Source organism: Somniosus microcephalus, chromosome 9 (genome assembly GCF_052327205.1).
Source record: "Somniosus microcephalus isolate GS21.2 chromosome 9, FLI_Smic_1.0, whole genome shotgun sequence".
NCBI lineage: Eukaryota > Metazoa > Chordata > Chondrichthyes > Squaliformes > Somniosidae > Somniosus > Somniosus microcephalus.
Genome location: NC_140995.1, coordinates 114,995,361 through 115,008,350, shown reverse-complemented (window position 1 = coordinate 115,008,350; position 12,990 = coordinate 114,995,361). Strand labels below are relative to the sequence as shown.

Genomic DNA, 12,990 nt, shown 5'->3' with positions numbered 1-12,990 from the left:
TACTTAAGAACCTCTTCATGTATGCGCAAGATTATTACTCATAAAGCAGTGGTTTTGAAGCAACAGGCACTTGAGGTAATTTCTGAGAGTCAGCTTTAGAGGATGCTTATCTTCATTTAAAAATGTTGTTTTGTTCTTCAACATGGTGAATATCATGGCTAGAAAATAGCTATTTTCTGTCAGCATTAACATACACGCAAATGTATGAAAAAAGGGATCGGTAAGCTGGTGCATTGAACCTGACCTATCCTGGGACAGTGTAACTTCTGCACACCATTATTGCCATTCCCCCACCCCCCACACTCTCACACCGTGCAATCCTATGGGATAGACAAAAAAAAACTCCTGACATGTCCTGCGTGCCATAAATTTATGTAAATGAACTGACCTTGCATTATCCAGTGAGGTCAGCTCATTTGCATGATGGCTGAAAGATTTACTCTGATTGCTGCTCCAAGTGAAATCATAAATGTGTTTTTTTTTGACCGCTGATGACTTCTAGAAATAATGAATATATGAAGTGTTCCCACTATGTTTGTGTCACTGTTAACACATAGGGACCGGTGGAAATCTTTCCCCATGAAACTCTATTTCTTTTTAAGAGTGAAATATATATCACAATAGGCCACATTTTAAAACCAAAATAAATTATTTTCACTCCTTATCATTAACATCTGGCTGGTCTGGAAGCACTTTCAGCATCAAATAGTTTGCCATCTGCAATTTTTATGTAAAGGGGTTATCAACCTCTTATCCTCATTTTAGTTATTTATTTTCCCTACCATTTACACCCCGTACCACTATAATGATGACTATTATAGGTGTGACCCACATCCATCTCCATTCAGTAGCATGGAATTCAGTGCTTTCAATTGGAAGCATCTAAGCTGGGAAGTTCTGGCACCAGTTGAGTACACAGCAGTGCCTGGCTGGTACTAGCTTTTCCTTGTGTCATATCTATTGTTGCTATATACATATCAATATAATATATTTTAAAATCATACTTCTATGCTCTGCCAACTTTCCACCTTATATATTCCTATGTTGACACTTGTAAAGGAATCTTGTCAGGCTGCCAGTGATGTTTTGTGTCTCTTAGCTCCTCCGTCTACTCCAGGGAAACTCCTGTGCTGCAACAAACTTTACTTCTCTGATTCCTAAATTGCTGTAAGTTTTGTCAAAGTATATTATGTAAAATAAATAGGGACAGAATGAATGATTTTAAAATGCAGACTGAACACCCTGAAATTATCCCTCTCCTAACCCTGCTTCACTTAAAAACTACTCTTGGTTTTGAATCCTTTGTGTGCAATGCTATAGGAGGTCGACTAGTACAATATACTTTTATTGTATAGTTACCTATATTTCTTAGAAAATGTAGGCCTAGAAATTGGCCTCCTTAGCGCCGCCTGTTATCGCTTCCGGGGGACGATAACGGGGCGCTAATGGCTTACCGACCTGGCGCAGCGAAATGAACAACTTCTGCTAAATTGGCCGAGAGGTTTGCGGCAGCGGTAACACATTGCGCCACGATCTCCTGCGCCCAAAGATCGTAACGTCATTGTCCTGCGCATTGCCCCGGTAGCGCCCGGGAACCGAACTTTGTTTCTGCTCCCTGCTGCATCGCCGGGCGACAACACCGACAGCTGCAGGAGGTGTTGTTCGGGAGGCCGGGTGCTTCGGGGGTGCAAGTTAAAGGGAATGTTGGCATGGTAAGTATAAAAATTGTTGCCATGCATTATTTCAATTTTTTCCATTTTTCTTTGGCCTCGGTCAATCAGCCCGGCACTCTGCTGGAGTGCATGGGGTTGATCGAGCCAAATCATTGGGGACCAGCTAACTGATCCCAATGCAGAGCCTGCAGTGATGGCCCTCCCCTTTAAGGGAGGGAAGGAGCCTCGGATCTCGGCAGCGCTGCACGGCCCTGCCTGCGTCCTTTAGCGCTCCAGGAAGGAAGTGATTTAGTGCTCCACTTCCTTCCTGGAGCGCTAACACCGAATTTAGAGAAAGCTGGGAATCATTAGCACCTGGCGCTAATTTTTCCAGCTTTCAAAAGTTAGCGCCTCAAATGGGGCGCTCCCGAATTTCTCCCCCAAAGTGTTTAGAAAGAAAATCTGTAAGGTTTCTGATATATCAAAACAATACCTCTTCAGATTTTATTATTATAGGTGCTAAGGCCCAACATTCATCCTTCACTATGAAAAAAATGAATATCTGGCCATTTATCTCATTGCTGTTTGTGGAACCTTGCTGTGTGCAAATTGGCTGTTAGTTTTCCTACATTACAGCAGTGGCTACACTTCCAAACATAATTCTTTGGCCCTGAAATGGTTGGGACTTTTTTTTTGTCAAACGTGTTATATAAGTTCTTTCTTTTTTCTTTCATTAAGTGACATTCATTTTCGTTTTTTTTTTTAGCATCGGATATCCAGTGGTGTCTTTAGGTTTTGAAATTAAAAGTTACATTTGCTACAAAATTAAATTAAGGAAACAAAAAGAAGTTCAAAAACAGAATGAGTTCTTCATGCAGCTTCTTCGGCAGGCCTTGCCCTCAGAACAACTACAAACAAGACAGGACCGCAGTTTGGAAGAAGGTATTGGGAACAGATTTCCGTTTCTCGCTGCTGTTTTTTGTTGATACGAGCTTAATCACCACCATACATTTGTTCACACAAAGCTATGCTTTTTTCCCCCTGTTCTGAAACAAATGGAGGATACATGTTGAGGCACCATAGGATATATTTATTTAACAGCTAAATGCAACATGCTAGAGCCTCTTCAACGCTTGCAGCCCATGTCCCACCAAAAATTCTTATAACCCACCAGCTATAGATATTGGCTGGAGTTTTCTGTTTGTTCCTTTGCTTGTCAGCCCTTGAACAACCTTCCCCTCTGCCCCCACCCCGCCTCCGCCTCCCCAATCCCACCTGTGGAATGGTGGGGCAACAAGTCAAGAGAGTCAGGTAGGAGAGGACAGAATGTCAGAAGAGCTGGGCAACAAGATGCAGTAGGACAGTTGTTGGCAGTGTGGGGGTCCAGTGGGAGAAAGTGGTGGATTGGGAATTGGCAAACACAGACTTGAGTCTTTTGCGGGTTTGACTGACATATTGACGGGTTTTTACCTGCTTGAACCACCGATTGACAGTAAGTTTAGAATATTGTTCTTTCTTTCTCACCCTTCACTGCACCCCCTGGACAGATCACCAATGGGCACATCCAACTATTTGAGAACCATGCAATATGAGGGGTAATTTTCCGATTTTGTGCTCCCAATAGGGTGCACCACCCACTGAGAGCGCAAATTAGAAATTCTGGTGCATGTTGTGCATGATTTTCTGACCGATTTGGGTAGGAAATTGTACACAAGATTCTACACCGAGATTCTGAATATTCCATTCTTGGTGGGTGAAACTCCCAATCAGGAGAGGAAAGTGATATCAACTTTCTCCAAATCTGGTCCAAAATTTTAACACTGCATTGGAGAGCCGATGTGCATTCTTCCATAGCCTGTATGCACTGAGATTCAAGATACAGGAAATGAAATAACACACTGACCCTTGCAAAGGTGATATCATTCATGGGGAAAAAATATACCCATTTTGAACCTGCATATGCTTTGTCCTTTCACATATTTAATCTGCTCTAGTCATGCAGTTTCCACATCTGGTAAGAGCTCACTGATTCTCTATATTAGAATAAATGGTACACACATAGCAGAAGGATGTATGCACCTTTCCCCATAATCCTATCAGGGATCAGCTGAATATACATCTACCATGAAGTAACACATCCTTCCGCCATATCTGAGCAACCAACTATCAGAGACCTGCAGACCCTCCAAGCAGAAAACTCCTCGTCCTTCCCACTGGAATAAAAGCAATTTAACACAGATAAAAATGTTTCAAGCAAGAACTGCAGTGCATGTCACTTTATGTTAAGGGACAATCATCTTCATATCTAAATTGTTCCGAATTGGAATTTTATTTTTTTACTCAGAGGCCCAGTATAGACCAGTTTATTCTTACAATTTGACACTCTAAACCACCAGCACCTGTAAGGAAAAAAGACAGGTAACCATTTTAGATATGGAACACCTGTTCTTCTTACTGGACCAAGAGGTGACACCTTCCTCAAAACACCTTCTTTTGAAGGGCGGATATGCAAAACATGAATCTGCCTTTTATCCTTACAGATGCTGACAGGCCTGATGTATAGTTCCAGCATTCCCCTCATGCTACAAAATGTTTTTTTGTTTGCTTTAGCATTTAAAGGGCTTCCGCTGTGCTCTCAATACCAGCATCCAACTAGAGTCATTGCAATCGGGAAGAAATACACTTTAGCCTTCCCAGAACTAGAATTTAAAGAAAAAGGCAAAGAGAAAGAGAAGGAAGTCCCAAAGCAAGCTCTTACAGCCAGTAACTGTTTACAAGCAACTGACTCTAGAATGAGTGAAACAGAATGTGTGGAAAACCACTTCAACAAGACTACGGAGTACGAGTCATTTGGAAGTACAGAAAATCTACCCCATGATGATTTATGTGCTGAATCCTCAAAAGTCTGCAAGCACATATCACCAAAGGCACATGGTACATCAAATGGCAATGTGATCTTTGCCAAGAATGAGAAGAAGCAAAAGTGCTCAAGCAAGAACACAAGCACACGCAAAGGGATCTTTGAGAATGGCTCTTTGAATCATCAGAACAGCAAACCAGAGGCTGTGCTACGGTAAGATGTCCTTATTTTGGCTAGGGTCCTAAGCATTAAATGCAGAAATGTGGATAGTTAAATGTCAGTGAGGTGAACTTGGCTAAAAAAGGTAACTGACAAAACATTTGGTCAAGAGTCTAATTCAGTCATTGTGAATCAAATCAATCTGTCAACATGTGTCATTAACAAGATTAACAACATTATCACAAATGTTTTCAATATATAACAACTTTTGAAAATTTACTCGTTAAAAAAATTCCTGAATTTAATCCTTAACTGAAATACTGAAATTCTGTGATATGTAAAAAAAAATCCACATGAACATTTAATGCTGTCAAGCCCTGAGATCATTGAAATCAATAGGTTACGCAGTAGTGGCAATGCCTGTTGTTGTTACTTCCTCCTGAGGTGGCGCTGTAACCTCTAAAAACGAATAAAACAAGAACTCCTGTTTTTCTTACTGGATCAAGAGGTGACGCTGTCTAGGTCAAAGAATTACTGAAAGATTTTATTTGTTTCAATGAGAAGAAGCCCATTTGTACCTTAATTTTGCAACGGGGTCCTACAACCCATGATTTGCATAGTAAAGCAACCTTCACACAGCGTTGAATCTCTCCAGAAGTCTCTCTCTCTCAGAATGCGTGGTGCAAAAATGTCGCTGACAAAAAAAGGCAGGAAGCGGTCGCCTTTAAATAGCGCTCCCCCAGTCCCTTCCCAACTGCAAAACGCTCCCCTCAACCTGTCGTTGCTAGCGGCAGGCGGTAAGGCAGGGGGCGCCACTCAATATCCGGTCCGGGACGCTACCGGGGCGTTGCACGCTTGACTGACGTCACGATCTGCGGGCGCAGGAGATTGTGGTGGTAGTGTTTAGCGCCGCCGCAAAATGTCTGGTCAATTTCGCGAGCAGCGCAAATATTGCTGCATCCGGGCGCTAGTTGCTTTGCGCCCCTTTAGCGTCCTCTTGGGGCACTAACGGGAGGCGCTAAGCAACCAATTTTTCCCCCCTGAGGTTTAAAAAAAATGTTTATACTGCTGACTTTGTTACTGGAGTAGAACCATATGTAACTTGGTAAATTCTGCAGAAATTGCACTCTCTCTCATTCTGGCAAGAAACAGACCTGCATTCTACTGGGAGCTAAATCTGAACTATTTAGATAACATCACAGACTTATTTCCAGAGTAAAGGTGAAGGTGACACCTGCACCAAAATAAAACTGACAGTTCATCTCATCAAACAGCAACATGACCTCGTCACCACAAAATAAGGTGGGTTAACAGACATATAAAGCTGTTCAGGTTGAACCGTGCATTGATGTTAATATACACAAACTGAGTCAAGGTGCACTGTAGGAAAAAAGCTCTGCACAACAGCAATACAAGATGTGCAGACATTTGCTGCAATGCAAAACTCCCACTGAAAATCTTGATTTAAAAAAGATGTTACACATTGTAACTATGTTGAGTAGTTAACCAATTATGTATTTGCTCATTCATAATTTTCAGTCACAAAAAAAGCCACTCGCAATTAAGAAAAGGATTTGCTTTTGTGCTTTGCACTATATACATGCCCGTCAGCTGAGTTCTTCCAGAATTGATAGTTTGGTCTATCGAAGGTGCACAGGCGGAAACCAGAACGCAAAAGTACTTTTCTCCTGGGTTGTCAGCAGCAGCGCTCGGGAGATTGATTATCCATTCTGGAGACTCCCATGTTGTCAACCCTCCTGAGTAGGGAAGATTTTTCAATGAAGCTTTTTCAGTCAAGTGTTATGGCTCTCACAAGATTGCCATATCAATGCTGATAATGTAAACAAACCAGCTTTAATAACCATTTACATGGTATTGGGACAACTGAAGTATTATTTAGTTTCAACTTGTTCTGCAGTTCATCTATCACAAATAAAAATTTCATCAGAATTGAGTTCTTACTTTTAAACTTACACAGAGCCGAGACTTTCTATTGTTGTGCAGATCAAGACACATTTACTGAAATTAGCACTAAACTAAAGTAATTTACAGAGTCATTAATACCTGAAGCTGTCACTCGCTGAGGCAAGTAATGACTCCTGGAATCCATACAAAGCCATAAGGTACTGCAAAGTGGACAAAAGGGAGACAACAGGGATTTGTCTGAACAAATGGGTGTGCATCAACCTAAAAGTAACAGTATTACTTAGGAGATGACCAATCACACTAAAGCAGTAAGGTTGAGACACCCTCCAGGAAGCCACCTTGGATTAGTTTTGAGTTTGCATCAAATCCAATATAAATCCAGTCTTAGTTCAGAAGACTAATGATATTGATTGTCAAAGTTAATGCAATACAACTCACTGCATTCAAATGAGATTATAAGTAGCAAGTGTGCTACTCCCAAAATATAAAGTAGGTCATCGTGATTGTTTTCCTCTTCTTTCAAATTATTATTTATGAATAAGAATGCAATTATAAAAGACAGACTAATGTAAACGCGGTCTTCTAATTTGTTGAAAGTGGCCCAAAGAGCTGTTTCATAACATCAATTGAATAGGACATTGTGCAGAGCTATTTGTAGCTTAGCAACATGTTACAGCAATGGCTCACAGCTAACCAGGACTGCAATATCATAATATTTCTGATATATATTTGCAGCTTATCAGAGATATTCAACTTGTACTTTATGCCCTTTGTGACTTCTCTGAAGCCCAATTTACATTTAGAACGTTTCCTACAAAGATAAACACTATGGCCCTGAAAATCCATGGGGCTGCGATCCTGGCAGTTACAATGGGATTACATCCAGCAGGATGATTATAGATGAGGAAAGCCATTTAGCCCATCTTAATTCACCCATCCAGAAAGATCGTAAAGTCCCCCCATTGTAGCATCCAATTGCTTCTCAAATGATTATAGGGTTTTTGCCTCCACTACTCTATCTAGAAATGTATTCCACCTGTTGACCACTTTTTGTGTGAAGAAGACTTTCCCAAATAGCAACAGAAAACGCTGGAAAAACTCAGCAGGCCAGGCAACATCCATGGAGAGAGAAACAGAGTTAACGTTTCAAGTCGAAACCCTTCTGCAGAACTAAGAAAAAAGCAGGAAATGAAACAGATTAAAAGGCCAATTTGGGGGCTGGGAAATGGGGGAGGGGATGAAAGAACAAAAGGGAAGGTCTGAGAGGTGAAGTGACATTAAGAGATATTCAAGACGAGACGAGATGGTAATAGGACAGGTAAAGACTTTCCCAATATCAGTCCTAAAATTACATTTTACTAGTTTAAACCTGTGTCCCCTAGTTCTGCATCCATGGTTGAATTTAAAGTAATATTCCAGGTTAACATTTTCTACATCCTTAACAATCTTATAAACCTCTATAAGACCACCTCTAAAATGTCTTTTCAGGCTGAAAGGCCCCAGTCTATCCTTATCACTCCAACACCTGGCAATAGGGATCAGCATGGTGGCTCGTCTCTGCAATGCCTTGAAAGTCTCTCTTGTTTCTTGGTGGCCAGACTGGATGTAGTATTCAAGGTGCAGTCTGACCAGAGCACAATACAGTTTGCTCATTACCTCCTGTGTCTTGTACTCTTTTTTGGCTATATGGTTCAACATCCTATTAGTTTTGTTGATTGCTTCTCTGCATTGGTTAGACATGTTTAGTGTTCAGTTGATTAAGACTCCTAAGTCTCTTTCAACTTTACCTGTAGTAATTTCAGCAATATTCATGGAGTATGCATGTGGTTTATTTTTCCTTTCTATGTGTGGCACTTTACACTTGTCTGCATTAACTTCCATCCAACATTGTTCTGCCCACTTGCATATTTTGTCCAACGCATTCTATACTTTCTGAGCTGCCTCTGCCGATTGCATTGCCCCTCCTAGGTTGATATCATTTAAAAATTTGACCACTTTACATTGAGTTTATGAACCCAGGTCATTTATGTAAATTGAAACCAATAGTAATTCCAGCACCATGCCCTGAGGTAGCCCACTGAGTACTTCCCCAACCCTGATATAACTTCTCTGAGGAGTACTTATTGTTTCCTACCCTTCAGCTAATTTCTTATTCATTCCCAGGTCTTTCCCTGAATCCCCACAGTTTGAATTTAATTAACAGCCTTCCATGTGGAACTTTATTGAAAGTCTTTTGGAAGTCGAGGTACACCATTTCATTGGGCTTACCACAGTCCACTTGGGTTGCACTTCCTCAAAGAAGTCAAGGAGGTTGGTCAGGCAGGATCTTCACCTTCTGAATCCATGCTGATTGCCTTTAACTAAATTATTGTTGTACAGATGAACCTCAAGCTTATTCCTGATGATTGATTCCATTATTTTACATGGAATGGAAGTAAGACTACTTTTGAGTCTGTAGTTGCCTGTGTTTATTGTGTGACCCTTTTTGAATATGGGTAATACCACTGGCTGGAGTCATACCTAGCACAATGGGATTTGGTTGCGGTTGTTGGAGGCCAATTATCTCAGCCCCAGGACATCGCTGCAGGAGTTCCTCAGGGCAGTGTCCTAGGCCCAATCATCTGCAGCTGCTTCATCAATGACCTTCCCTCCAACATAAGGTCAGAAGTGGGGATGTTCGCTGATGATTCCACAGTGTCCAGTTCTACTCACAACTCCTCAGATAATGAAGCAGTCCATGCCTGCATGCAGCAAGACCTGGACAACATCCAGGCTTGGGCGGATAAGTGGCAAGTAACATTCGGGCCACTCAAGTGCCAGGCGCTGACCATCTCCAACAAGAGAAAGTCTAACCACCTCCCCATGAAATTCAATAGCACTACCATCATCGAATCCCCCACCATCAACATCCTGGGGGTTACCATTGACCAGAAACTTATCTGGACCAGCCACATAAATACTGTGGCTACAAGAGCAGGTCAGAGGCTGGGTATTCTGTGGCAAGTGACTCACCTCCTGACTCCACAAAGCCTTTCCACCATCTACAAGGCACAAGTCAGGAGTGTGATGGAATACTCTCCACTTGCCTGGATGGGTGCAGCTCCAACAACACTTAAGAAGCTCGATACCAAGACAAAGCAGTCCGCTTGACTGGCACACCATCCACCACCTTAAACATTCACTCCCTCCACCACCGGCGCACTGTGGCTGCAGTGTGTACCATCTACAAAATGCACTGCAGCAACTCGCCAAGGCTTCTTCAACAGCACCTCCCAAACCCACGACCTCTACCACCTAGAAGGACAAGGGCAACAGGTGAACGGGAACACCACTGCCTCTAAGATCCCCTCCAGGTCACACACCATCCTGACTTGGAAATATATCGCCGTTCCTTCAACATCACTGGGTCAAAATCCTGAACACCCTAACAGCACTGTGGGAGTACTTTCACCACAGGGACTGCAGCGGTTCAGGAAGGCGGCTCACCACCACCTTCTCAAGGGCAATTAGGGATGGGCAATAAATACGGCTGCCCACGTCTCGTAAATGAATTTTTAAAAATTAGCTTGTTTTCAATCTATTGATACCTCCCCAGTTTGACTGCTTCATAATAATTGTCAGTGTCTCACAAATCTCCTTCCTAGTATCTCTCACAATTCTGGGATAAATACCATCTGTCCTGGAGATTTATTTGTTTTGAGTCCTTTAGCCTGTCTAGAACTTTCATCTCATATATGGTGAAGTCATTCATTGTGCTTTGGATATTTTTGAGACGGCATGTTGCTCATGTCTTCCATTGTGAATACTTGGAGGAAGTTGTAATTCATAATATTTACCATTTTGTGCTCATCCTCAATTTTAAGCCCATTGCATCTTTTCCACTTCTACATAGAAACATAGAAGATAGGAGCAGGAGTAGGCCATTCAGCCCCTCGAGCCTGCTCCGTCATTTAATGAGATCATGGCTGATCATCCAAATTCAGTACCCTGTCCCTGCTTTCTCCCCATATCCCTTGATCCCTTTAGTCTTAAGAAATATACCTAACTCCTCCTTGAATATATTTAATGAATTGGCCTCAACTGCCTTCTGTGGTAGAGAATTCCACAGGTTCACCACTCTCTGGGTGAAGAAATTCCTCCTAATCTCAGTCCTAAATGGCTTACCCCTTATCCTTAGACTGTGACCCCTGGTTCTGGACTCCCCCACCATCGGGAACATCAGTCATCAGTCTGGTGAATCTTCGCTGCACTCCCTCCATGGCAAGAACATCCTTCCTCAGATAAGGAGACCAAAACTGCACACAATACTCAAGGTGTGGTCTCACCAAGGCCCTGTGCAACTGCAGCAAGACATCCTTGCTCCTGTACTCGAATGCTCTCGCTATGAAGGCCAACATACCATTTGCCTTCTTAACCGCCTGCTGCACCTGCATGCTTACCTTCAGCGACTGGTGCACAAGGACACCCAGGTCTCGTTGCACTTCCCCTTTTCCCAATCTATTGCAGTTCAGATAATAATCTGCCTTTCTGTTTTTGCCACCAAAGTGGATAACCTCGCATTTATCCACATTATACTGCATCTGCCATGCATCTGCCCAATCACCCAACCTGTCCAAATCATACTGGAGTTTCTCTGCATCCTCCTCACAGCACACACGCCCACCCAGCTTTGTGTCGTCTGCAAACTTGGAGGTATTACATCTAGTTCCCTCGTCTAGATCATTAATATATATTGTGAATAGCTGGGGTCCCAGCACCGATCCCTGCGGTACCCCAGTAGTCACTGCTAGCCACTCAGAAAAAGACCCGTTTATTGCAACACTTTGCTTCCTGTCTGCCAACCAGTTCTCTATCCAAGTCAGTACCTTACCCCCAATCCCATGTGCTTTAACTTTGCAGGCTAATCTCTTATGCGGGACCTTATCGAACCTTCTGAAAGTCCAAATACACCACATCCACTGGTTCTCCCTTATCTATTCTACCAGTTACATCCTCAAAAAATTCCAGTAGATTAGTCAAGCACGATTTACCTTTTGTAAATCCACGTTGACTTTGTCCGATCCTGTTGTTGTTTTCCAAGTGCTCTGCTATTACATCTTTTATAATGGACTCTAGCATTTTCCCCACTACGGATGTCAGGCTTACTGGTCTATAATTCCCCGTTTTCTCTCTACCACCTTTTTTAAATAGTGGGGTTACATTAGCTACCCTCCAATCTATGGGAACTGTTTCAGAGTCTATCGAATTTTGGAAGATGACCAGCAATGCATCTACTATTTCTAGGGCCACTTCCTTAAGTACCCTAAGATGTAGATTATCAGGCCCTGGGGATTTATCAGCCTTCAATCCCTTCAATTTCCCTAACACCATTTCCCTACAAATACTGATTTCATTCAATTCCTCCCTCTCATTAGACCCTATGTTCCCCAACATCTCTGGGAGGTTAGGTGGGCATATGTGCTGTGAAGTGGATGCAGAGAAACTCCAGTATGATTTGCACAGGTTGATGATTGGCCAGATGCATGGCAGATGCAGTATCATGTGGATAAATGCGAGGTTATCCATCTTGGTGGCAAAAACAGGAAGACAGATTATTATCTGAATGGCAATAGTTTGGGAAAAGGGGAAGTGCAACGAGACCTGGGTGTCCTTGTGCACCAGTTGCTGAAGGTAAGCATGCAGGTGCAGCAGGTGGTTAAGAAGGCAAATGGTATGTTGGCCTTCATAGCAAGAGGATTCGAGTACAGGAGCAAGGATGTCTTGCTGCAGTTGTACAGGGCCTTGGTGAGACCACACCTTGAGTATTGTGTGCAGTTTTGGTCGCCTTATCTGAGGAAGGATGTTCTTGCCACGGAGGAGGTGCAGCGAAGATTCACCAGACAGATACCTGGGATGGCAGGAATGACGTATGAGGAGAGGTTGGGTCGATTAGGCTTATATTCGCTGGAGTTTAGAAGAATGAGAGGGGATCTCATTGAAACTTATAACATTCTAATAGGACTAGACAGACTAGATGCAGGAAGAATGTTCCCGGTGGTGGGGGAGTCCAGAACCAGGGGTCACAGTCTAAGGATAAGGGGTAAGCCATTTAGGACTGAGATGAGGAGGAATTTCTTCACCCAGAGAGTGGTGAACCTGTGGAATTCTCTACCACAGAAGACAGTTGAGGCCAACTTATTAAATATATTCAAGAAGGAATTAGATATATTTCTTAAGGCTAAAGGGATCAAGGGATATGGGGAGAAAGCAGGGACAGGGTATTGAATTTGGATGGTCAGCCATGATCTCATTAAATGGCGGAACAGGCTTGAGGGGCCGAATGGCCTACTCCTGCCTCTATCTTCTATGTTTCTATGTTCTTTGTGTCCTCCTTTGTGAAGACAGAACCAAAGT

At 42.6% G+C, this 12,990-nt stretch overlaps 1 protein-coding gene across 4 annotated transcripts in view; it reads left to right on the top strand.

Annotated features, from left to right (window-relative positions):
* Positions 1-12,990, top strand: part of LOC147112610 (macoilin-like) — a 187,899-nt gene that overhangs the window by 131,031 nt on the left and 43,878 nt on the right. For all 4 annotated transcript variants that reach the window (XM_085997035.1, XM_085997036.1, XM_085997033.1 and 1 more), the window contains 2 exons: positions 2,419-2,594; positions 4,263-4,725. In XM_085997035.1, the coding sequence (XP_085853161.1) occupies positions 2,419-2,594; positions 4,263-4,725 (639 nt within the window). The remainder of the gene's footprint in view (positions 1-2,418; positions 2,595-4,262; positions 4,726-12,990) is intronic.